This window comes from Ranitomeya variabilis, chromosome 1 (genome assembly GCF_051348905.1).
Source record: "Ranitomeya variabilis isolate aRanVar5 chromosome 1, aRanVar5.hap1, whole genome shotgun sequence".
Classification (NCBI taxonomy): Eukaryota; Metazoa; Chordata; class Amphibia; order Anura; family Dendrobatidae; genus Ranitomeya; species Ranitomeya variabilis.
Window position 1 is genome coordinate 478,751,633 of NC_135232.1, and position 27,313 is coordinate 478,778,945.

The window sequence follows — 27,313 nt, forward strand, 5'->3', positions numbered from 1 at the left end:
TTTTTTACGCCGATCACGTGATTGGATTTGGAAAATCCCACTCTGATTGTGGTCTTGAGGGTCTCAGCAACACTTGGTAGCTAAAACCCAGGAGCTTTTCGGACTCTGGGGGTGCTATATCCTTATTTCCGATCATCATTTTAAAACGGCAATGAGAAAATAAGGACCATTACAGCCACCATTTTAATGCGTATCGGCGGTCATTATGGGTTTAAATGAGCAGTCAGCCAGCCCACTACATGCACAGTACTGATGTGGTGCTGAAACTGCAGAATCAGGACTGGAGGGAATATCTGAAGACCAGGGGACATGGTAATTGAAACATATTAGCAATTTATATGACTTCTTTTTGTAAAAGCAATTAATAATTTAAATTAACTGAACACTCCCTTTAATGACCTTTAGGCCTCTTTCACACGTCAGTGTCTCCGGTACGTGTTGTGACAGTTTTCTCATGTACCGGAGACACTAACACACGTAGACTCATTCAAATGAATGGGTCTATGCACATGTCTCCGTGTTTTCACGGACCGTGTGTCCGTGTGCAAAACACGGAGACATGTCCGCTTATCTCCGGCAGCACGTACAGCAATACGTCCTGCACACGTGCACACGGAGAACAGTGTGCACTCTCCTCCGTGTGCACGTACCGCCCGCAGGAGAGACAGCGCTACAGTAAGCGCTGTCCCCCCCGCTGTGGTGCTGAAGGCTGCATTCATCTCTTCTCCCCGCAGGAGAGAAGAGATGAATGATCAAGTTTTTTTTTCTTTTTTGTTAATAATAAAGTTGCATGTGACCCCCGCCTCCCACCCACAGTGTGCCGCCCGGCCCCTTGCAGAAGAAATACTCACCTAGCTCCCGCAATGTCTCCTCTCTCCTCTCAGCGCCGGCAGCGTCTCCTGTGTGAGCGGTCACGTGGTCCCGCTCATTACAGTGATTATTATGCGCATATTCCTCACTGTAATGAGAGGTACCACGTGACCGCTCACACAGTAGAGGCTGCCGGCGCTGACAGGAGAGAGGAGACATCGCGGGAGCTGGCCGGGTGAGTATTTCTTCTGCAAGGGGCCGGGCGGCACACTGGGGGTGGGAGGCGGGGGTCACATGCAACTTTATTATTAACAAAAAAGAAAAAAAAACTTGATCATTCATCTCTTCTCTCCTGCGGGGAGAAGAGATGAATGCAGCCTTCAGCACCACAGCGGGGGGACAGCACTTAGTGTAGCGCTGTCTCTCCTGCACGGTCCGTGTGGTCCTCAGGCGGCACACGGGCGGCACACGGATGCCGCACGTGTGCCACACTGATGTGCCACTTGAGCACACGGACACACGTACACGGATAACTCCGGTACCGATTTCTCCGGTACCGGAATTATCTGAACGTATGAAAGAGGCCTGACACACAGACACCTAAGACTAGACAATTAAGAGTAATTAGTATTTATTTGTTCAAGGAATCAGTGGTGCTATATAAACAAATAATAATAATAATAATAATAATAATAATAGTTTGTGAAATAACATATCATCTATGTCTACTAACAGCTTTCTAGATTGTATGCCTAACCTCTATAGTCTATGAACAACTCTGCATAATAAAAGTGTAGGTGCTAAAAAAAAATAATAAAAGTACCCTCAGAAAGAAAAAAAAACATTGCAAAATGCACTGTGTTTTACCTGCATTATAGTGTAAATATATGGTAGCCTACCCATCATTGTTATTCATGTATAGCACTGTGACATCTTACCATACGAGGAGCCTTGAACTTGCTTCGATATCATTGATCTGATGGTTGGTGTAGGGATTATTGAAAATATCATCACTATTCGAGCTGAGAAGTATATTAAAAAATATATCAATGCAAAAATACTTCAGAAGAATAGTGCAGCATATAATTTCCTAACTTTCAGCTGAGAAAAAATATAATTATTTCAATTATGATTAACTTGTCAGTTAAAGGAAAGTACAGTAAACATTTGATCATAAATAATTTAGGATGTAAAGACATGCTTGGAACGTTCATGGAACATACCGTATTTTGCGGTTTATAAGAATCACCCGATTATAAGACGCACCCCAAATTTTGAAGAGAAAAATAGGGAAATTTTTTTTTTTAAATTAAAATGGTGGTACTTCTTACAACCCATGCGTCTTATTGATTACTGGGGGGGTGGCTGCGGTGAAGCTGGGTCCTAGGTTCGCTGCTGGAGGAGGCAAGAGTGGAGCATTGCTGCAGGCCACAGGCTGGGATGAAGGGGTGTTCGGATGTGCACTGCTGCGGGTGTTCGGTGGTGTGGGGGCTCCGCTGACATTTTGTGAAAGCCCAGAGCCTCCGCACTTACATGGTTTACTATGCGGTGGACTCCGGGAAAATGGCTGCCGGGGCAGTTGGAGATCTTGGCGTTGAGATATCATCTCCCAAGATCTTGGTGCCGAGATCTCCATCTGCGCATGCGCCACCCCTGGCAGCCATTTTCCCAGAGTCCACCACATAGTAAACCATGTAAGTGTGGGGGCTCTGGGCTTTCACAAAATGTCGGCGGAGCCCCAGCACCACCGAACACCCGCAGCAGCGTACACCCCCTCATCCCTGCCTGAGGCCTGCAGCAACGCTCTACTCTTGCCTCCTCCAGCAGCGACCCTGGGACCCTGCTCCACCACGACCGGTAAGGTATATCCGCATTATAAGAAGCACCCTCATTTTCCCCCAAAATTTGGAGGAAAAAAGTGCATCTTATAATCAAAAAAAAAAACAGTACGTAATGTATTGCTATCTGGAAAAAAAAGTAAAAGTGTAGATAAGGCTATGTTCACACGTTGCATTTTTGCTTCATTTTCTTGCAGCTTATTATGCAAGTTAAGAGGTACTTTTTACAGTACCAGCAAAAGCTATGAAAGTTCAGAAATCTTATGCTTGTTTTTTATTCCTTGACTGAATTGGAAAATTACAGCGTTTTTTAAATCTGCAGCATGTCGTTTCTTTCAGTGTTTTTGCAGATTATTTTTCTCACCCATAGAAAATAATGAGTGCATAATGCAACTAAGATTTTTTGCACCGAAAAATGGGCAATTTGAACATTTTCAGCTCCAACAGAGTAGTTTTTGGCTGCTGAAAAATACGTTGCAAAAAATGTAACATGTGAACATAGCCTAAAATTTCATATGCACAATTTCCAAAAATTCTGTGCAGGTCCTTTTGTTACTCTACTTTATACTTGAATTCCCCTGTATGTGAAGTGTTACACTACTTGTTCAATGATATATACTTACCAATATAATACATGTATGTTGAGCGCACAAAGCCCATGATTAGAAGTCCGGAACCAAATGAAATGATTCCAATAGTAATTAATCCCAAATCGCCTGTAAATCGAGAAAAAATTAAAACGCCTAGAAAGCTGGTGATGTAGGTCATGTACGCAGCGGCATTGCCATAGCCAACGTCTACAGGACCCCAATTTAGAGGCTTCTTTAGTACAAATACATTGATTATATCATTAGTTCCTGCAGAAGCAACATTAATAAGTATTGCACTGGCAAACAATGTAATAAGAATGAGCTTCGATGGTGCTTTAAGAACAGAATTTTCGGCCTTGTCCTCTTGTACATTTCTATTTCTAGAGTCTTTTAAAACTCTGGAGGTCTCCGAATTATAATCTTCTGGTGCCCTCAGAACAAAAATGCAGTATAGGACACAAAATGTGTAGCCACCAATGCAACAGAACATAAGAATAGTTCCTTGATGGCTTGTTATATGTAAAAGCACAAATAAATATCCTGATACCAAGCTGCCTACAAATCCAGCTAATCCATACACCATTTCAATAATAATAAGTTTAAGAGATCGTCTTCTTTCAGAAGAACATGAAGCAGCCCAAGCCGTAACACCGGACCAATAGGTTGTGAACCAGCCTGTTAATCCATTCAGTGCTGCAGATCCAAACATCACTTCCACTGGCCATTCCCAGATGATGACAAACAATAAAAACATTCTTGATAGGAGGTATCCGAGCAATGGCACACATATAGTGACTTTCCTGCTCGTCTTTTCTCCAATTTTTGCTATGAGATAGGCAGACAGAAGAGGCGTTAATCCAATGATGATGTTATAAATGAAGTAGAAGTTCAAGATGGCTTTCTGTAGCATGTCATCTCTACTAGAGTTGGATGGAACATCTTGGCTGTTGATGGATGTGTTGTAATAATTCCTTACCACCATAAGCAGTGCCGTGTCATAGAAGGAGCTCGCAATCTGATCCCCTGCAACTACTGGCTCAATCCACATCCGAAACATTTCTGTAGTATTGCAGATAATTAGTTTAAAGAGGACCTATCACAAGAGAAAAACAAAAGAATAGCAACATAAATTATAAAAAATGTTCCAAATACATATAATTAACAGAACAGAGGAATTCCTTCGGCATGACAGGGATGGACTTTTTTTTAACTTTAATTTGTGGAATTTTGACAACCTTGAGTTTTTCTCAACTGTGATGGCATCTGATTCTATAAAGGCTAGGTGAGAAATTCTGGACTAATGTCTAAGGGGTAACGTTTCTCCTTACCTTGGCAGGCCAGAGTCAGTATGTCACTCTCCACAAGGAGAAATATTTTCCCTTAAACCTTGGTCCAGAGCCTATCATCTAATCAAATCAGTTCTCATGCTTCGCAATGATGAGGGCCAATAACCCAAAACACTGTGCCTAAAAATTGAGGTTCTGATTTGGCTTTTATCCTAAGTCATATTGCAAGACTCATTAAAAAGTCGATAGTGACTTATAGGATTTCTGCTTCCAACAGGTGGCGCCATAGAGTTCAAGTTCTCTTCCTCTTTGAAGAGGCAATTTCCATATCAAAACTAGTGACTTCGTTTGCTAGTGCATCCGAACAGCATTTCACAAAAAAGTACATCAAATTGAAAAATCAGAAAAAGCAGCCATACTTATCGATACCTGCTCACAATACCAATATACTGCAGGGTGCAAATAACAGGCGGAGGCAGCACGGGTGCAAAGTGCTGATGAACAACCATATGCCTAGTGTCCATGTGCAGGGGCATGTATTATAGATGCACGTGGATAAGGCTTGTGTGAGGTGCGATTCACACTGTACAATGTATTGTGCACCATAACGGCATACAGCTTATTGGCAGCCCCCTGAAGGATGGTCCCTTCTTTTAATTGATTTTCAGCTTTCCAAGCCTGAAGCTGTTAAAAGAAGCTCAAAAGACTTAAAGGGGTTGTCCTCTACTAGAACAAGGCTTCCTCTTCATGTTAAGTTTGTCCAAAGGTGGAGACAGTGAAGCCAGCGCTGATTGAGCGCCAGAATCAAATGTCACAACACCGCATCATAGCCCCAGGGAGAGCGAGTGCCGACACCACGGGAACAATGTCATTATGGGAGGTGAATATAAGCTTTATTATTTTATAGGGGCCAAACATTTAGTTTAAGAAGGGGTTGTCCTAGTAGTGGAGTAGTATGGAGAGGACCTTCCTGCTAAAAAATGGTGTATGCACTTTGGCTTAGAGGTCCACAGCATTTATTTATTAGCAAATAAGAATATTTTTAAATTTAACCTAAAAAGTTTTCAGTTGGTAAATATAAAGATAGGTATTAAAGAGGTTTTCCAGTTTCTACACATACAGTATTGCTTGAGAATTTGTTAACTCTTCAAAACTTTTCATATTTCTGCATTTAGTTGCCTTAACCCCCAAATGACTGCCGATACTCCTTTTAATGGTGGCATTTAAGGAGCTTTATTCCTCAGTGCTGCTTTTTAAAGGCGCTGAGAAATAAGTCAAAAATGCCCCTCAGCTTCAGAAAGTCTCTGAGGTTTCAGCTACGGGGATAGCTGAGACTCTGGAGAACATTATCAGGGCCGTGATCACCGTTATTAAACTAATAACAGCCATCATGTTAAAAAAGTAAAGTCCTATTTAAAGATAATATCTCTCTCCTCTGACATTATCTAAGGTTAGCAGAGAAAGAAATGATGTCCCCAGGCACCGCACGGTACCTTAGTACCGGATCCGCGATCCTCGGCCTTCCTTCTCCTGTTCCCAAAGCAAAATGGTGGGCGCATGTGTAGTGCATCTGCGGAGATCTGCCAACCAGCACCCGACAACAGCAGGGATTATTCCTATCAAGACTTTTGATCACTGTGGTAGACTCTATCACATTGATCAAAAGCCCAAAATTTGTCATTCCCCTAGTCAGACTAAACATTTTTATTTTTTTTAAATTTTTTAATTTTATAATTCATTCTTTCTTTCTTTCTTTCTTTCTTTCTTTCTTTCTTTCTTTCTTTCTTTCTTTCTTTCTTTCTTTCTTTCTTTCTTTCTTTCTTTCTTTCCTTTCCTTTCTTTCCCTTTAGCTAGGGTTACAGTTAGACTTTAGGGTTATGCATAGGCTTTAGGGTTTGGCTTATGCTTTAAGTTTTAGGGTTAGGGTTAGGCTTTAGGGTTATGCTTTAGGGTTTCCTCAAAAGTAAAAGAAAAAATACTACTGTTACATTAGGTTTATTAGTGTTAGATTAGGTTATTTTATTTTTTTAGAAGCCATTTGAATAAAATAAAATAATGGCCCACAGAATATTCACCGTGGAGCAGGGGTCCTCCTTGCATTGCTGCGGCAGTGAAACCAAATCAGCTTTCAGACAATGACAACTACTCTTCCTCCATGGGATCCCACAGCCCGATAGTTCTGGAGTCAGTCATCACTGCTGAATTGTCAAAAGTGGGGCCAAATTCTGAAGTCTCCCCTCCATTGTGGTATCGCGACAATTCATTTTCCCCTCAAATTTCCCCTTCAGCAACCCTGGAATAAAATTAGATGTCATCTATTTTACCCCCTTTGAATTTTTCCAAATTTTTGTTACCCCCAGAAGTCCTACAATTAATTGCCCACCAAGACAAATTTATATGCCCGAAAAATTATTTCCTAAAAAACCACTGCCTTTCATTCCCATTCATTGATCCCCACAAATGACTCTGAAATAAAACAAATTTGGACCTTACCCTCAACATGGGTTTAGTAAAAAATAAAATCCACTTTCTATTCCTACTGGGCACCAAAATCTGTGCACAGTAGCCCTGTATTTACAGCTGTCATGATCCGTGCTTGCTATAAAGCCCTAATGAGATTCCTTCATTTTAACAACAATTCCCAAGCCCCCCCAAGAAATGACCCCAACTATGATAACCTAAACAAATTGAGACCCCTAATTTCTCTCCTATAAGATTCATTTTTAAATTTATAAATTCATATACCCCTGAGCAAAATGTTGAAGTCGACAAGTCCCTCACGAGTTTCGAGGGCAGTCTGTTATTCCACCAATTTATCCCCTCCAAGAGAGCCAAATATGGTGTAAAATTGAACAAAATATGCAAGAGCATAACAGGGTACACATGCACCTTTCCAATTTACGAAGGTAGGGACTGTCAAATTAACCCACCAAACTGCCCCCAGAGGCATCCCAAGTAAAATTGTCTGGGAACTAATGATGACATTTTTTCACCAAGGGTGCCACATGTGCACCAACAATTACTATAAAAACTAGTGCAATAAAATGTGAGGTGTGTTCCTCAGAAGGTACAAAAAAAATTCATGAAAGTGACAGTTAAAAAAATGCAAATGCAAATTGTAAATTTTCAAACTTGTGTGACATCAACTGCATAAAAAAATGGTCCTGTCAAACTACACCATGTTCCAAATTATTATGCATATGACATTTTTCTTGGATTTTCCTAAATGGTCAGAGCAAATGACAGTCAGTCTAATAAAAGTCCTCACTCGTTAGAGTATACATTGAAGTTTATTGAAGAAACATCCCAATGATAACAGTATAATCTCCAAAATGAATAAAAACTTAAAATGCACTGTTCCAAATTATTAGGCACAGTAGAATTTCTAAACATTTGATATGTTTTAAAGAACTGAAAATGCTCATTTGTGGAATTTGCAGCATTATGAGGTCACATTCACTGAACAAAAAAGCTATTTAACTCCAAAACATCCTAACAGGCCAAGTTACAGGTTAACATAGGAACCCTTCTTTGATACCACCTTCACAATTCTTGCATCCATTGAACTTGTGAGTTTTGTAGAGTTTATGCTTGTGTTTCTTTGCATGAAGTCAGAATAGTCTTCCAGTGCTGCTGTTTTGATGTGAACTGCCTCTCACCCTCATAGATCTTTTGCTTGATGTGCTTGATTATACTCCAAAGGTTCTCTATAGCAGGGGTCCCCAACTCCAGTCCTCAAGGCCCACCAACAGGTCATGTTTTCAGGATCTCCTTAGTCTTGCCCAGGTGATAATTGCATCACCTGTGCAATACAAAGGAAATCCTGAAAACATGATCTGTTGGTGGGCCTTGAGGACTGGAGTTGGGGAGCACTGCTCTATAGGGTTGAGGTCAGGGGAAGATGGTGGCCACCCATGAGTTTATCTCCTTTTATGCCTATAGCAGCCAATGGCTCCGAGGTATTCTTTGCAGCATGAGATGGTCAGCTGTGATCGGAGGTATACAGTTTACCTCTGGTCACTGGTGTCAGCTGATGGGACAGCTGCTCTCATCATCCGACACCTGCTGCCGTTAATAACAGTGAAAGCAGGAGCGGCTGATGGGTGTATTCATTAGCCGAGTCCTGCGCTGTAAATAAATAAAAAAAAAAAACTGCGTGGTTCCCCTGTATTTTTGCTAACCAGCCAGACAAAACTCACAACTGGGGGCTGCAACCCTCAGCTGTCAGCTTTAGCAAGGCTAGATGTTAAGAATAGAGGGGTCCCCATGCTGTATTTTTTAATTATTTAAATAAATCATTACAAAAATGGCATGGGGTCCCCCCATTTTTGACAACCAGGCTTGCTAAAGCAGACAGCTGGGGGCTAGTATTCTCAGGCTGGTAAGGGGCCATGGATAATGGCCCCCCAGACTAAAAATAGTAGCCCACAGCTGCCCAGAAAAGGCACATCTATTAGATACGCCAATTCTGGCACTTTACCCGGCTCTTCCCACTTGCCCTGTAGCGATGGCAAGTGGGATTATTATTTGTGGGGTTGATGTAACCTTTGTATTGTCAGGTGATATCAAGCCCATGGCTTAGTAATGGAGAATCGTCTATTGGTGTGATGGCTAACCTATGACATGCTTGCCAGAGGTGACACGACAAGATGTTTTGCTGACACACATCAAGCTGACAGCATCCTGAGGTGGGGCAACTCTCCTACTGAGAGCGTGGCGCAAACGGTGGCCATGTTACCTTCGTTAGTGAAAGCTGTTAGACAGTGAAGCCAGAGCTCCCATGCTCGCTAACTTTACTGTGGACTTGCACCCAGACAGCTGAGAACCCTAGAATTGTGTCTGTCCCAATTGTGTTGACCTGTCAGTGGCAGATAGCTGAACCAAGGTCCATTCATGTGACTACAGGGAGATATGAGAGTCATCTCAGGTGTGTGCTATTTACACTCCGTCCATTATCTTAACCCCATAGTGACCACCAATATGTCTTTTTACTGACCTGAGATGCTATCAGCTGTCCACTATACCAGACAGCTTCCTGCATCAGCCACTATCAGTGTTTGTGCGGCGCCCCAGGGTCCTGGTCATCGCAGTGGTATTGCTTTCCTCTCAGGGATTGTGATGCTACGTTTGGAGGTAAAGAAGGATAAATGCATCCAGGTATCACAAACATGCAACACATTTCACATTCCAGACCACCAGGGGGAGCTTCTGCTCCTATTTATTAGGTCTCTCCCCACATATATATAACTGATAGTCTGTAGGGAAAGTTAGTCAGTTCCTGGCAGAGCTCCAGACAGGAGTTCTGTTAGTCCCAGACCAGAGTCTGAGGAGGACAGAAGGTTAAAGGAGCTGTGCATGCCCTCAGAGCGGAAAGAGACATTGAAAGGCAGAATCGTATTGCAGAGAGCGTGAAGGAAGTCGAATCAAAGGAGAGGATACCAGAAGGGGACCAGCCCCGCTCAAGCTGTCTCCTTCTGAGGCGCAAAATCCCGGTAGCCGGAACACCAAGGGAGTAAGGACCTCAACGCCATATTTCAGAGACCGGCAGGACAGCTAATTGCAGGTTTCCTGTCCGAACCTACACCCAGGAGGCACGGTGACACCTACAGAGCCGGGTTATCTAAGATACCCTAAAAACATGCTCAAGTCACCAGTCATGCGGGTATTGTCCTATCCTATATGGGGGACAGAGAGAACGAAACACCACATCTGTGAGACCCTTATGTGAACCATAGGCAGTTCTGATCTACAAAGCCATCCACAACCTGTCCCCTCCCTATATCTCTGAACTAATCTCCCAATATCTTCCCTCACATAATCTCCGATCCTCCCAAGACCTCCTACTCTCCTCCACACTTATTCGTTCCTCACACTACAACCTCCAAGATTTCTCCCGAATATCCCCCATCCTCTGGAATTCCATGCCTCAACACGTCCGACTATCCACCACCCTCAGATCCTTCAGACGGAGCCTGAAAACCCATCTTTTCAAGAAAGCCTACAGCCTGCAATAACCATTCTGCCGCCTCTCCATCGCCAGAGCCGCCGCCTCGCCATCGCCGCCGCCTCGCCCCTACCTTCTGCCTCTTCCCCACTATCCCATAGAATGTAAGTCCCCAAGGACAGGGTCTTCTCCCCTCTGCACCAGTCTGTCACTGTAAACTTGTTTACTGTAAACAATATCTATAATTCTGTATGTAACCCCTTTCTCATGCACAGCACCATGGAATTAATGGTGCTATATAAATAAATAATAATAATAATAGGCAGTAATGACCTACACCACCGCAGCTCAAGGGAAGGCTACTGATTTCCACCTGGACAAAGGGACTCTAGACTTGCCTCCAAACTGGCCGGATTCTGTCTGCCCTGTGATCTGGTGCCCTAGACTGTGGATGCTGAAGTCTTCAGTAAAGGTAAAGAGACTGCAACTTTGTGTCATTGTTCTTCATCGCGCTTCTCATCATACCACCATCCATACACCGGGAAGCCCTGGGGACATACTTCACCTGTGGAAAGGTATACCATCTAATTGCCATAACATCACCCCAGCGGACCCCTTAAAGCAGCGTCGGTCACCCTGACTGAATACCACAGGTGGCGTCACGAACATAAACTCTATCCCTTTAAAGACCTGCCACTTTTACACGGATGTCCCAGGGTCACGGACCGGGTCAGCCACCGTGATATCCCCCTGTGAACTGCAGGACCCGTTACCAAGTACCCCACGGCCCTTGGGGGTGATCCAACTGTACTGACTATAGTCGTTTAACCCCATAAATGCTGCGGTCAATAATGACTACAGCATCTAGATGGTTAACAGAGTGTGGGGGCTCCCTCTTTAATCCCATTGGCACCCTGAGATCATTTTCGCATGGTCCTGATGTTTGCGATGGCAATTCATGGTCTTGGAGTCTTCCAACTATAGCGGCATGCTCAAAAGTTAGTGACATTTAGGTGGTAAATAGTGTTGAGCATTCCGATACCACAAGTATCGGGTATCGGCCGATATTTGCGGTATCGGAATTCCGATACCGAGTTCCGATAATTTCCGTATATCGGATACCGGAATCGGAAGTTCCCAGAATTCAAACTGCTCGAATTCAGCCAATGAGGAATGATTAGAAGTGTGTGCACATTCTGTTCTGCATGGTGGGCATGTAAGTACTGGCATGGCTGTGATTGGCTGCTGAAATGATGTCATGATGCACTATAAAAGTCGCTGCCACCATGTAGGGCTCACTCTGCTGTGAATTCAGTTAGGGACAGGACGCTATGTTCTGACTGAGGGCCAGTTTAGCGATAGCGATTTGCTTCATTGTGCTTTACCCAGGCTAATTTAGCAACCGCTGTGTGAGATCTTTGCTTTTACCTTGCTGCGCTGTTCACAGCTGTCTGCAAGGTCTCTGTGTGTGTGAGTGCACATCGCTCTGTAGTCTGTCCGCAGCCACAGCCGGTTGTAGTCAGCTCAGAGTGCGTCACTGCCTCATACTGTTCAATACATTGTCCTTTGTTGCAATTAGTGCAGCCTGCTGCACATTTTTTCAAATATTTCCTATTAGTGGCTTTCCATCCGTATCCAGCTAAATTGTGGAAAAACACTACATAGGATTACATAGAGGAGCTTGTTTTGGCTTTGCAGCGCCGTTTACGGCTGTCTGCACGGTCTCTGTGTGAGTGCACATTGCTTTGTAGTCTGTCCACAGCCACAGCCGGTTGTAGTCAGCTCAGAGTGCGTAACTGCCTCATAGTGTTCTATCCATTGTCCTTTTTTGCAATTAGTGCAGCCTGCTGCACATTTTTCAAATATTTCCTATTAGTGGCTTTCCATCCGTATCCAGCTAAATTGTGGAAAAACACTACATAGGATTACATAAAGGAGCTTGGTTTGGCCTTGCAGCGCCGTTTACGGCTGTCTGCGCGGTCTGTGTGTGAGTGCAGCTCACTCTGTAGTCAGTTCTGCAAAAAAAAAAAAATAAATAAAGTTCACCAAACACACCACTTTACAGTTGTGTAGGCCACATTAGCTCATATTAAAGTCTAGTCCACACTTTAGAAAATTAGTGTTTCTTATACCTGTTAGGAGCTGTTCAGGAATAAGCACACTAAGCCCTTAGTACTTTTCTGCTTATCTTTATCAGTCAACCAAGATGAAGAGGGCAGGGAGTAAGGCACGTGGGCATGGGCGCGGAGCAGGGAGAGGACGTTGGGATTCTGTGCCTGCTGCGGGCACCGGTGACTCATCATCACCCAGTTTCAGCAGGGATCAGTCCTTCATGCACAGCTTTGTAGGAGATCGCTGTACACCGCTGCTGCATGAAGAACAAATTGAAGCCGTTGTTGGATGGATGGCAGCTAATGCATCGACTTCAATTAGTGTCACATCCTCTCAGGCACAGAGCACTGGAGAGTGCTCTTCACCACCTGCCAAATTGCTGAGGCAGTCAGAGAGCCCAGGACAGGAGCCATCTCTACTTCTGTTCTCTGAATCTCTTGGCTTGGAAACAGGGGGCCAGCCAAGCAGCATTGGAGAAATGGAAGAAGAGGCAGTATGCAGTGATGCCCAACAGCTTTGTCTCTCAGACTCTGAAGAGGCGGGTGGGCCAGTGCCTCCGGTCACCACACCGCAGTACGCATCTGATGATGAGACTCAGGTGCCACTTTCTGGTGCGTACTGTGCTGCCGAGACTACCCAGGAGAAGCAGTTGGTGACAGAGGGTAGTGTAGATGATGAGGTCCTTGACCCATCGTGGCGTGAGGTACAGGAAGGTGGTGGGAGCAGCTCTAAGGAAGAGATTCCCCTAACGGGCCAAAGAGGGAGAGGGAGGGGGAAGACTGCGGTGCCTATAGCCTCCACTTCAGCACCCGTTAGGAGCATGCCTCTTCCAAAAGCCAAAACGGGCACTCCCAAGACTTGCATTGCCTGGTCCTTTTTTGACACAGTTGCAGATGACATTTGCTTTTCCAAATGCAAGGTGTGTCATCAGAAAATCAAAAGAGGGAAAAATGTCAGCAACCTCAATACCTCAAATATGTGGAAACATGTGCGGACCAAGCACGTGGTGGAGTTACAAAAACACACTGAAGACCTAGGCCAACCAACAGCGGCACCTACCACCTCTTCAGCTCGTGTTGTTGCCTCTTCCTCCAGCTCACACACAGCTGGTTCAGCTTCCTCACAGGATCGCCATGGAAGAACCTCTGGTGTTGTGAATTTGGATTCTGGGCTCCCCCGGTGGCTACTGGTGGAATTGAACTTGTGACATCATCTTCCCTGTTCACCTGTTCTGATTAGATCTGGGTGTCGCTATATAACCTGGCTTCTCTGTTAGATGCTTGCCGGTCAACAATGTTATCAGAAGCCTCTCTGTGCTTGTTCCTGCTCCCAGACATCTACTAGTTAAGTTGGACATTCGTCCATGTTTTGTTTTTGTATTTTGGTTCCAGTTCACAGCTGCAGTTTCGTTACTGTGTCTGGAAAGCTCTTGTTGATCAGGAATTGCCACTCTGGTATTATGAGTTAATGCCAGAGTCCTAAAGTAATTTCTGGATGTGTTTTGTTAGGGTTTTCTACTGACCATGAAAGTATGCTTTCTGTCTTCTGCTATCTAGAAAGCGGACCTCAAATTTGCTAAAACTATTTTCCTGCTGCGTTTGTTGTTTCATCTCATATCACCGCCAATATATGTGGGGGGCTTCTGTCTCCTTTTTGGGCATTTCTCTAGAGGTGAGTCAGGTCTTATATTTCCCTCTGCTAGCATTATTTAGTTCTCCGGCCGGCGCTGGGCATATAGGGATAAAAAGTAGGACATGCTACCTGGCTACTTCTAGATGATGCGGTAGGTTTAGTTCATGGTCAGTACAGTTACATCTTCCAAGAGCTTGTTCCTATTGAGGCTTATGCTAGTTCTCTGGCCATGGAGATCATGACAGTTTGACCGGCCCACTAAAGGGTTAAAATCCTTGGCTGAGAAAGGAGAGAAATAAGAAGTCTGCTGAAATTTTTTTTTTTTTTTTTTTTTTTTCTCTAGTAGTTAGTGTGCTCTTAATTGGATCACTTGCCAGTCTGTCTATGCTGCAGTCTTTCTTTTTTTTCTCTCTCCTTCTAATCTTTGAATGGCTCTATGTTCACCTGTCTATAATGGATCTACAGAGTGTAACTGCAGGTTTGAATAATCTCGCCACGAAAGTACAAAGTTTGCAAGATTTTGTGGTTCATGCTCCGGTATCAGAGCCGAGAATTCCTTTGCCGGAATTCTTCTCAGGGAATAGATCTAGCTTTCAGAATTTTAGAAATAATTGTAAGTTATTTTTGTCCCTGAAATCTCGTTCTGCTGGAGACCCTGCACAGCAGGTTGGGATTGTGATTTCCTTGCTCCGCGGCGACCCTCAAGATTGGGCTTTTGCATTGGCACCAGGGGATCCTGCGTTGCGCAGTGTGGATGCGTTTTTTCTGGCCTTGGGCTTGCTTTATGAGGAACCTCATTTGGAACTTCAGGCAGAAAAAACTTTGATGTCCCTATCGCAGGGGCAAGATGAAGCTGAAATTTACTGCCAAAGATTCCGTAAATGGTCTGTGCTTACTCAGTGGAATGAGTGTGCCTTGGCGGCTACTTTCAGAGAGGGTCTTTCTGATGCCATTAAGGATGTTATGGTGGGGTTCCCTGTGCCTGCAAGTCTGAATGAGTCCATGACAATGGCCATTCAGATCGATAGGCGTCTGCGGGAGCGCAAACCAGTGCACCATCTGGCGGTGTCCACTGAGAAGACGCCAGAAAACATGCAGTGTGATAGAATTCTGTCCAGAAGCGAGCGGCAGAATTTTAGACGGAAAAATGGGTTGTGTTTCTATTGTGGGGATTCTACTCATGTTATATCAGCATGCTCTAAGCGTACTAAAAAGCTTGATAAATCCGTTCCCATTGGCACTTTACAGTCTAAATTTATTTTGTCTGTGACCCTGATTTGCTCTTTGTCATCTATTACTACGGACGCCTATATCGACTCTGGCGCCGCTTTGAGTCTTATGGATTGGTCCTTTGCCAATCGTTGTGGGTATGATTTAGAGCCTTTGGAGACTCTTATTCCTCTGAAGGGGATTGACTCCACCCCATTGGCTAATAATAAACCACAATTCTGGACACAAGTGACTATGTGTATTAATCCGGATCACCAGGAGACTATTCGTTTTCTGGTGCTGTATAATCTACATGATGATTTGGTGCTAGGATTGCCATGGCTGCAGTCTCACAACCCAGTCCTTGACTGGAGAGCTATGTCTGTGTTGAGCTGGGGATGTAAGGGGACTCATGGGGACGTACCTTTGGTGTCCATTTCATCATCTATTCCCTCTGAAATCCCTGAGTTCCTGTCTGATTATCGTGACGTCTTTGAAGAACCCAAGCTTGGTTCGCTACCTCCGCACCGTGAGTGCGATTGTGCTATAGATTTAATTCCGGGTAGTAAATACCCAAAGGGTCGTTTATTTAATCTGTCTGTGCCTGAACATACTGCTATGCGAGAATATATAAAGGAGTCCTTGGAAAAGGGACATATTCGTCCATCGTCATCTCCCTTAGGAGCCGGTTTTTTCTTTGTGTCAAAAAAAGACGGCTCTTTGAGACCATGTATTGATTATCGGCTTTTGAATAAAATCACGGTTAAATATCAATACCCATTGCCGTTGCTGACTGATTTGTTTGCTCGCATAAAGGGGGCCAAGTGGTTCTCTAAGATTGATCTCCGTGGGGCGTATAATTTGGTGCGGATCAGGCAGGGGGATGAGTGGAAAACCGCATTTAATACGCCCGAGGGCCACTTTGAGTATTTGGTGATGCCTTTTGGTCTTTCTAATGCCCCTTCAGTCTTCCAGTCCTTTATGCATGATATTTTCCGCGATTATTTGGATAAATTTATGATAGTGTATCTGGATGATATTCTGATTTTTTCGGATGATTGGGACTCTCATGTCCGGCAAGTTAAGAGGGTTTTTCAGGTTTTGCGGTCTAATTCTCTGTGTGTCAAGGGTTCTAAGTGCGTTTTTGGGGTTCAGAGAATTTCCTTTTTGGGATATATTTTTTCTCCCTCTTCCATTGAGATGGATCCTGTCAAGGTTCAAGCTATTTGTGATTGGACGCAGCCCTCTTCTCTTAAAAGTCTTCAGAAATTTTTGGGCTTTGCCAACTTTTATCGTCGATTTATTTCTGGTTTTTCGGATGTCGTTAAGCCATTGACCGATTTGACTAGACAGGGTGCTGATGTTGCTAATTGGTCCCCTGATGCTGTGGAGGCCTTTCAGGAGCTTAAGCGCCGTTTTTCTTCTGCCCCTGTGTTGCGTCAGCCTGATGTGACTCTTCCTTTTCAGGTTGAGGTCGACGCTTCTGAGATCGGGGCTGGGGCAGTGTTGTCGCAGAAAAGTTCTGACTGCGCCGTGATGAGGCCTTGTGCCTTCTTTTCCCGTAAATTTTCGCCCGCTGAGCGGAATTATGATGTTGGGAATCGGGAGCTTTTGGCCATGAAGTGGGCGTTTGAGGAGTGGCGCCATTGGCTCGAGGGGGCCAGACATCAGGTGGTGGTATTGACTGACCACAAAAATTTGATCTATCTTGAGACCGCCAGGCGCCTGAATTCTAGACAGGCGCGCTGGTCATTATTTTTCTCTCGGTTTAATTTTGTGGTATCGTACCTACCGGGTTCTAAGAATGTTAAGGCGGATGCCCTTTCTAGGAGTTTTGAGCCTGATTCACCCGGCAACTCTGACCCCACAGGTATTCTTAAGGAGGGAGTTATCTTGTCAGCCGTTTCTCCAGACCTGCGGCGGGCCTTGCAGGAGTTTCAGGCGGATAGACCGGATCGTTGTCCGCCTGATAGGTTGTTTGTTCCTGATGATTGGACCAGTAGAGTCATCTCTGAGGTACATTCTTCTGCATTGGCAGGTCATCCTGGAATTTTTGGTACCAGGGATTTGGTGGCAAGATCCTTCTGGTGGCCTTCCCTGTCACGAGATGTGCGAGGCTTTGTGCAGTCTTGTGACGTTTGTGCTCGGGCCAAGCCTTGTTGTTCTCGGGCTAGTGGATTATTGTTGCCCTTGCCTATTCCTAAGAGGCCTTGGACACACATCTCGATGGATTTTATTTCAGATCTGCCTGTTTCTCAGAAGATGTCTGTCATCTGGGTGGTGTGTGACCGTTTTTCTAAGATGGTCCATTTGGTTCCCCTGCCCAAATTGCCTTCTTCTTCCGAGTTGGTGCCCCTGTTTTTTCAAAATGTTGTTCGTTTGCATGGTATTCCTGAGAATATCGTTTCTGACAGAGGAACCCAATTTGTGTCTAGATTTTGGCGGGCATTCTGTGCTAGGATGGGCATAGATTTGTCTTTTTCGTCTGCTTTTCACCCTCAGACTAATGGCCAGACCGAGCGGACTAATCAGACCCTGGAGACATATCTGAGGTGTTTTGTGTCTGCTGACCAGGATGATTGGGTTGCTTTTTTGCCATTGGCGGAGTTCGCCCTCAATAATCGGGCCAGCTCTGCCACTTTGGTGTCCCCGTTTTTCTGTAATTCGGGGTTCCACCCTCGATTTTCCTCCGGTCAGATGGAATCCTCGGATTGTCCTGGAGTGGATGCGGTGGTGGAGAGATTGCATCATATCTGGGGGCAGGTGATGGACAATTTAAAGTTGTCCCAGGAGAAGACTCAGCTTTTTGCCAACCGTCACCGTCGTGTTGGTCCTCGGCTTTGTGTTGGAGATTTGGTGTGGTTGTCTTCTCGTTTTGTCCCTATGAGGGTCTCATCTCCTAAGTTTAAGCCTCGGTTCATCGGTCCGTATAAAATATTGGAGATTCTTAACCCTGTTTCCTTCCGTTTGGACCTCCCTGCATCCTTTTCTATTCATAACGTTTTTCATCGGTCGTTATTGCGCAGGTATGAGGCACCGGTTGTGCCTTCCGTTGAGCCTCCTGCTCCGGTGTTGGTTGAGGGTGAGTTGGAGTACGTTGTGGAAAAAATCCTAGACTCCCGTGTTTCCAGACGGAGACTCCAGTATCTGGTCAAGTGGAAGGGATACGGCCAGGAGGATAATTCTTGGGTCACTGCATCTGATGTTCATGCCTCTGATCTGGTTCGTGCCTTTCATAGGGCCCATCCTGATCGCCCTGGTGGTTCTGGTGAGGGTTCGGTGCCCCCTCCTTGAGGGGGGGGTACTGTTGTGAATTTGGATTCTGGGCTCCCCCGGTGGCTACTGGTGGAATTGAACTTGTGACATCATCTTCCCTGTTCACCTGTTCTGATTAGATCTGGGTGTCGCTATATAACCTGGCTTCTCTGTTAGATGCTTGCCGGTCAACAATGTTATCAGAAGCCTCTCTGTGCTTGTTCCTGCTCCCAGACATCTACTAGTTAAGTTGGACATTCGTCCATGTTTTGTTTTTGTATTTTGGTTCCAGTTCACAGCTGCAGTTTCGTTACTGTGTCTGGAAAGCTCTTGTTGATCAGGAATTGCCACTCTGGTATTATGAGTTAATGCCAGAGTCCTAAAGTAATTTCTGGATGTGTTTTGTTAGGGTTTTCTACTGACCATGAAAGTATGCTTTCTGTCTTCTGCTATCTAGAAAGCGGACCTCAAATTTGCTAAAACTATTTTCCTGCTGCGTTTGTTGTTTCATCTCATATCACCGCCAATATATGTGGGGGGCTTCTGTCTCCTTTTTGGGCATTTCTCTAGAGGTGAGTCAGGTCTTATATTTCCCTCTGCTAGCATTATTTAGTTCTCCGGCCGGCGCTGGGCATATAGGGATAAAAAGTAGGACATGCTACCTGGCTACTTCTAGATGATGCGGTAGGTTTAGTTCATGGTCAGTACAGTTACATCTTCCAAGAGCTTGTTCCTATTGAGGCTTATGCTAGTTCTCTGGCCATGGAGATCATGACACTCTGGCACTGTTGTCCAGAGACCCACAGTAATTCCACCCGCAGCACCACGTTCCCAGTCATCCTCACACTCCCAGCCCAGTCTACAGCCATCGGTAGCACAGGCATGGAAGAAAAGGAGGCCATTCTTGGCAAACCATCCCCGGGCACAGGCTCTGAATGCTGGCATTGCAAAACTACTGTCCCTTGAAATGCTGTCATTCAGGCTGGTGGAGACTGACAGCTTCCATAACTTGATGGCATTGACAGTCCCACAGTACAATGTGCCCAGCCGCTTTTATTTCAGTAGGCAAGCCGTCCCTGCCCTGCACAAGCATGTGGGGGGACACATAAAACGCGCTACTGAACGCTGTCAGTAGCAAGGTCCACCTCACCACCGATGCGTGGACCAGTCACCATGGACAGGGGCGATACCTTTCCCTCACTGCCCATTGGGTTAATGTTGTTGAGCCGGGTACAGATCGTGCGAGTGGCGCAGGACGTGTTCTGCCAACTCCAAGGATTTCAGGAATCCAGTCTGTATGCATTGACTCCTCCTCATACACAAGTTCCTCAGAATCATCGCTGCAGGAGCCGTCACAGTCCACCTCCACATGGACCCATGAACGTTTACCTGTTACGACCCATATGAGCACAGCCGTGGCCAAACGTTAACAGGCCGTCTTGAAATTAATTTCTTTGGGGAATCGAAGCCACACAGCGCAGGAGCTCTGGAATGCCATCAAGCAGGAGAGCGACATGTGGTTTGTGCCTGCGAATCTCTAGCCAGGCATGGTAGTGTGTGACAATGGCCAAAATCTGGTGGCAGCTCTGGCCCTAGGCAACCTCACTCACATCCCATGTCTGGCACATGTGCTCAACTTGGTCGTGCAGAGTTTTTTGAGGGACTATCCGGATCTTGATGCACTGCTGCACAAGGTCCGCCTAGAGTGTGCTCACTTGAGGCGTTCCAGCATGGCAAGATCGCGCATTACAGCTCTGCAGCGCCGATTCCGCCTTCCGGAACATCGCATAATATGTGACCTACCCACCAGGTGGAATTCCACGTTACAAATGTTGGAGCGGTTGTGTGAGCAGCAGCAAGCAGTAATGGAGTACCAGCTGCATCAGGTGCACTCTGCGCCGTTCAGACTTCACAACCACTGAGTTGGCCACTATGAAGGACGTCTGCCAGGTTTTACGTTCCTTCGATGATTCCACGCGGATGGCGAGTGCAGATGATGCACTAGTCAGCATGACTGTCCCCCTTATCTGCCTGCTTCAACAAACACTGCAAGCGCTAAGGGATGATGTTGTGGAAGAGGTGGAGGATGAGGAGTCACCAATTCCATCAGCTTTTGGACAGTCAGTGCTACGTGGTTCCTCACAAAGGCCTAGGCAGGGGACACTTTGTGAGGAGAATGAGTCAATGGAGGAGGAAGACATCGTTCCAGAGGAGGGAGTTACACAATTCTCCGTTAGTCAGTGTGTAGAGCAAGGGTGGGGTGATGCAGAGCAGGCAGAGATCACGTCTCAAGCAGGGCACAGCGTTTCTTGGCCAGTTGGCAGTCTGCAGCACATGGTTGATTACATGCTGCAGTGCCTGAGAAACGACTGTCGCATCGCCCACATTCTTAACACGGCTAATTATTGGTTGTACACCCTCCTAGATCCTCGCTACCAGGACAACATACAAAGCCTCATAACACCGTTGAACTGGGAGCGTAAAATGCGAGAGTACCAAGACACACTGGTGAATTCCATCATCTTCTCCAGTCCAACTGAGAGCAGTGCTGCTAGTGCTTTACAAAGCAGCTCAGTGCGTCGAGGCAGTGGAGGAGGCTCTGCACAAAGAGAGAGCAGAAGCAGTGCCTCAGCACAAGGCAAGACCAGTATGGCCCAACTGTGGCACAGTTTTGTGTGCCCACCACAAATGTCTGCACCATCACAGACGGCTCCAGTCAGCAGGAGGCAACGTTTCCGTCAGATGGTGACAGACTACATGTCTTGCCCTCTTATTGTACTCCCAGATGGCTTTCCCCCTTCAAATTTTGGGTCTCTAATCTGGATACATGGCCAGAGCTAAGCCAGTATGCATTGGAGGTGCTGGCTTGCCCTGCTGCTAGTGTATTATCGGAACGCGCCTTTAGTGCCGCAGGTGGTGTACTAACAGACCGTCGCATGCGACTGTCCTCCGATAACGTTGACCGGCTTACTCTTCTGAAAATGAACAGGGCCTGGATATCGCAGGAATTTGCCACTCCTCTTCCAGATTAAATAATTGGTTGGCTACAGTATCCAGGTCTCCTGTTGCGTTCATGTTTCTACCACCTGAACTGTAATCCCTGGGCTCCAACACCGCCAGTTGCTGCTCAGAAGTGCCGTCTGCACAGTCAAAACACATGACCCAGTGTTATTGGGTTTCAGTAAAGTCAGCTGATCCCCAGCTGTGTACCTGGCAATGTGTCCTGCGACCGCCACGCTGACATAACAACTCAAATTTAAGGGAACCTGTCCCCCACAGGCGTTTGTTACTGAAAGAGCCACCTTGTGCAGCAGTAATGCAGCACAAGGAAAAGGTAGCTCTTTTAGTTTAGCTCCTTGCACACGCAGAACTTAACACTTATAAAATGTGTTCCCTCATACCGTGAAACTGTCCCGGAGGTGGGACTTTCCTTCGTAATATGACGCAGCACAGCCATCATTCCTACCCCCTTGGCGCCGTGCGCAGCCTCCTTAGCGTTGTTTGAATCTGTCCCTTAGCCTGCACTGTTATGTTCAACCTTGGCCATGCGCTGTTTGTGCTGCCCGTCTTCTGACATCATTTGGTGTCAGGCTGACTGGGCATGTGCGGCCGCGCTGCCTGAGATCCCGCCTCGCAGTCTCTTCTGATTTCATCATACTGTGGGCCTGGGATCCATGGGCATGCGCAGTGCATATCTTCACCTCAGGCTCTCATTCATCTCCCTCCGCCTTCTTCAGATGGTGCGCCATCAGCTGATACCTAATAGCATGCCACGGCCGTGATGCCGCACACTCTGAAGAAGCCGAAAGGAGATGAGTGAGAGGCGAAGATATGCACTGCGCATGCCCATGGATCCCAGGCCCGCAGTGTGATTACATTAGACGTCACTGTGAGGCGAGATCTCGGGCAGGGCGACCGAACAGGCGCAGCCAGCCTGACACAAAATGATGTCAGAAGACGGGCATCGCTAACTGCGCATGGCCAGGGTTGAACATAACAGCACAGGCTCTGTGACAGATTCAAACAACACTAAGGAGGCGGCGCACGGTGCCAAAGGGGTAGGGATGACGGCTGTGCTGCATCCCATTATGAAGGAAAGACCCACCTCCGGGACGGTTTCACGGTATCAGGGGACACATTTTATTAGTGCTTAGTTCTGCGTTTGCAAGGAGCATAATTAAAAGAGCCACCTTTTCCTTTTGCATCATTGGTGCTGCACAAGTTGGCCCTTTCAGCTACAAACGCCTGGGGGGTTAAAGGTTACACCGCCAGTTGCTGCCCGGAAGTGCTGTCTGCACAGGCAACACTTGCTGCCGTGTTATTAGGGTTCAGTAGCGCCAGCTGCTCCCCTGCTGTGTTGCAGCAATAACTCTAGCCTGCTCCTCCTGCTGTCCCTGGGCTTTATTACCGCCAGTTGCTGCCCGGAAGTGCTGTCTGCACAGTCAACACTTGCTGCCGTGTTATTGGGGTTCAGTAACGCCAGCTGCTCCCCGGCTGTGTTGCAGCAATAACTCTAGCCTGCTCCTCCTGCTGTCCCTGGGCTTTATTACCGCCAGTTGCTGCCCGGAAGTGCTGTCTGCACAGTCAACACTTGCTGCCGTGTTATTGGGGTTCAGTAACGCCAGCTGCTCCCCTGCTGTGTTACGGCAATAACTCTAGCCTGCTCCTCCTGCTGTCCCTGGGCTTTAACACCCCCAATTGCTGCCCGGAAGTGCTGTCTGCACAGTCAACAGTCGCTCCTCTGTTATTGGGGTTCAGTAATGCCAGCTGCTCCCCTGCTGTGTTGCGGCAATAACTCTAGCCTGCTCCTCCTGCTGTGCCTGGGCTCTAACACTGCCGGGTGGTGCTCGGAAGTGCTGGCTGCACAGAGAAAACACTCGCCACTGTGTCAGTGGGGTTCAGTAATGTCAGCTGCTCCCCTGCTGGGTATCCAGCAATGTGTCCTGCAAACGCCACGCAGACACAACAGACAATAAGCTGCCTCCAGTGCAGGCTTCGGCCTACACCCTGCTCCTCTTGCTGTCCCTGGGCTCTAACACTGCCAGTTGGTGCTCGGAAGTGCTGGCTGCACAGAGAAAACACTCACCACTGTGTCAGTGGGGTTCAGTAACGTCAGCTGCTCCCCTGCTGTGTATCCGGCAACGTGTCCTGCAAACGCCACGCAGACACAACAGACAATAAGCTGCTTCCAGTGCAGGCTTCGGCGTACACTCTTCTCCTCCTGCTGACCCTGGGCTCTAACACCACCAGTTGGTGCTCGGAAGTGCTGGCTGCACAGAGAAAAACACTTGCTCCTGTGTTAGTGGGGTTCAGTAACGTCAGCTGCTCCCCTGCTGCGTATCCAGCAACGTGTCCTGCAAATGCCACGCAGACACAACAGACAATAAGCTGCCTACAGTACAGGCTTCGGCCTACACCCTGCTCCTCCTGCTGTCCCTGGGCTCTAACACCGCTAGTTGGTGCTCGGAAGTGCTGTCTGCACAGTCATCAGTCGCTCCTCTCTTATTGGGGTTCAGTAACGTCAGCTGCTCCCCTGCTGTGTTGCGGCAATAACTCTAGCCTGCTCCTCCTGCTGTCCCTGGGCTTTAACACCGCCAGTTGCTGCCCGGAAGTGCTGTCTGCACAGTCAACAGTCACTCCTCTGTTATTGGGGTTCAGTATCGCCAGCTGCTCTCCTGCTGTGTTGCAGCAATAACTCTAGCCTGCTCCTCCTGCTGTCCCTGGGCTTTAACACCGCCAGTTGCTGCCCGGAAGTGCTGTCTGCACAGTCAACACTTGCTGCCGTGTTATTGGGGTTCAGTAATGCCAGCTGCTCCCCTGCTGTGTTGCCAGCAATGTGTCCTGTGACCGCCACGCTGACCCCACAACTGAAATTTAAGGGAACCTGTCCCCCCCAGGCGTTTGTTACTGAAAGAGCCACCTTGTGCAGCAGTAAAGCTGCCCAAGGAGAAGGAAGCATTTTTAGTTTTGCTCCTTGCACACGCAGAACTTAACACTTATAAAATGTGTCCCCTCATGCCGTGAAACCGTCCCGGAGGTGGGTCTTTCCTTCGTAATGTGACGCAGCACAGCCGTTATTCCTACCCCCTTGGCGAAGTGCGCCACCTCCTTAGCGTTGTTTGAATCTGTCCCTTAGCCTGCGCTGTTATGTTCAACCTTGGCCATGCGCTGTTTGCGCTGCCCATCTTCTGACATCATTTGGTGTCAGGCTGACTGGGCCTGTGCGGCCGCGCTGCCCGAGATCCCGCCTCGCAGTCTCTTCTGATTTCATCATACTGCGGGCCTGGGATCCATGGGCACGCGCAGTGCATATCTTCACCTCAGGCTCTCACTCATCTCCCTCCGCCTTCTTCAGATGGTGCGCCGTCAGCTGATCCCTAATAGCATGCCACGGCCGTGACGCCGCACTCTCTGAAGAAGCTGAAAGGAGGTGAGTGAGAGGTGAAGATATGCACTGCGCATGCCCATGGATCCCAGGCCCGCAGTGTGATTACATTAGACGACACTGCGAGTCGAGATCTCGGGCAGGGCGGCCACACAGGCGCAGCCAGCCTGACACCAAATGATGTCAGAAGATGGGCATCGCTAACTGCGCATGGCCAAGGTTGAACGGCACCAAGGGGGTAGTGATGACGGCTGTGCTGCATCCCATTACAAAGGAAAGACCCACCTCCGGGACGGTTTCACGGTACCAGGGTCCACTATTTATAAGTGTTTAGTTCTGCGTTTGCAAGGAGCATAATTAAAAGAGCCACCTTTTCCTTTTGCATCATTGGTGCTGCACAAGGTGGCTCATTCAGCTACAAACGCCTGGGGGGAGTTAAAGGTTACCTTTCAACTTGCTACAATTAGGCCTCAGCCTACACGCTGCTCCTCCTGCTTTCCCTGGGCTTCAACACCGCCAGTTGCTGCCCGGAAGCGCTGTCTACACAGGCAACACTTGCTGCCTTGTTATTGGGATTCAGTAATGCCAGCTGATCCCCTGCTGTGTTGCGGCAATAACTCTAGCCTGCTCCTCCTGCTGTACTTGGGCTTTAACAACGCCAGTTGCTGCCCGGCAGTGCTGTCTGCACAGAGAAAACACTTGCCACTGTGTCAGTGGGGTTCAGTAATGTCAGCTGCTCCCCTGCTGTGTATCCGGCAACATGTCCTGCAAACGCCACGCAGACACAACAGACAATAAGCTGCCTCCAGTGCAGGCTTCGGCCTACACCCTGCTCCTCCTGCTGTCCCTGGGCTCTAACACCGCCAGTTGGTGCTCGGAAGTGCTGGCTGCACAGAGAAGAATACTTGCTCCTGTGTTACTGGGGTTCAGTAACGTCAGCTGCTCCCCTGCTGTGTATCCGGCAACGTTTCCTGCAAACGCCACGCAGACACAACAGACAATAAGCTGCCTCCAGTGCAGGCTTCGGCCTACACTCTTCTCCTCCTGCTGACCCTGGGCTCTAACACCGCCAGTTGGTGCTCGGAAGTGCTGGCTGCACAGAGAAAAGCACTTGCTCCTGTGTTAGTGGGGTTCAGTAACGTGAGCTGCTCCCCTGCTGTGTGTCCGGCAACATGTCCTGCAAACGCCACGCAGACACGACAACAAGCTGCCTCCAGTGCAGGCTTCGGCCTAAACCCTGCTCCTCCTGCTGTCCCTGGGCTCTAACACCGCCAGTTGGTGCTCAGAAGTGCTGGCTGCAAAGAGAAAAACGCTCGCCTGCCACTGTGTCAGTGGGGTTCAGTAACGCCAGCTGTTCCCCTGCTGTGTAGCCGGCAAGGTGCCCTGCGAACGCCACGCAGACACTACAACAAAAATTAAAGGGAACCTGTCCCCCCCCCAGGCGTTTGTAACTAAAAGAGCCACCTTGTGCAGCATTAATGCTGCATTTGGACAAGGTGTTTTTTTTTGTTATACTCCTTGCACACGCAGAACTAAACACTTATAAAATGTGTCCCCTGATACCGCTTTATCATCCTGGAGGTGAGACTTTCCTTCGTAATGACACGCAGCAACCCCCTTGGCGCCGTGCGCCGCCTCATCAGCATTGTTTGAATCTGTCCCGGAGCCTGTGCTGTTATGTTATCCCATGGCCATGCGCAGTTAGTGCTGCCAGTCTTCTGACATCATTTGTTGTCAGGCTGGCTGCGCCTGTGCGGCCGCGCCTCCCGAGATCACCCCCTGCAGTGTCTTAGTTATTCTCATTGCGGGGCTGTGATTCATGGGCATGCGCTGTGCATATCTTCGACTCTCACTCATCTCCTTTCGCCTTCTTCAGACTGTGCGGCTTCACGGCCGTGGCATGCGATAAGGGATCAGCTGACGCCGCACAGTCTGAAGCAGGCATAAGGACCTGAGTGAGAGGCGACGATATTTACTGCGCAAGGCCATGAATCCCAGGCCCGCAGTCTGAATAATCACAAGACACTGCCGGGCTAGGATTCATGGTCTTGTGCAGTAACAGCGCATGGCCAAGGAATAACACAACAGCGCAGACTCCGGAACACAAAAAGCAACGCTGAGGAGGCTGCGCCCAGCACCAAGGGGGTATGTTTGACAGCTGTGCTTCGTCTCATTAAGAAGGAAAGTCCCGTCTCCGAGACGGTTTAACGGTATGACAAGAAACAAGAAAAAAAGCGAAGGTCATAAATGGG

The 27,313-nt window shown here is 47.3% G+C and overlaps 1 protein-coding gene across 5 annotated transcripts in view; it reads right to left on the bottom strand.

The window, feature by feature from the left end:
* LOC143765015 (solute carrier family 46 member 2-like) overlaps positions 1-27,313 on the bottom strand; it is a 168,697-nt gene that overhangs the window by 124,120 nt on the left and 17,264 nt on the right. For 4 of the 5 annotated variants that reach the window (XR_013213313.1, XR_013213311.1, XM_077251270.1 and 1 more), the window contains exons 2-3: positions 3,272-4,331; positions 1,749-1,832 (exon numbers count right to left, since the gene is read on the bottom strand). The exons of the other annotated variant lie outside the window; for it this stretch is intronic. Coding sequence is in view for 2 of the 4 variants with exons in the window: in XM_077251270.1 (XP_077107385.1) it covers positions 1,749-1,832; positions 3,272-4,295 (1,108 nt within the window). In the remaining 2 variants the exon portion in view is untranslated. The remainder of the gene's footprint in view (positions 1-1,748; positions 1,833-3,271; positions 4,332-27,313) is intronic. 5 annotated transcript variants of the gene reach the window in all.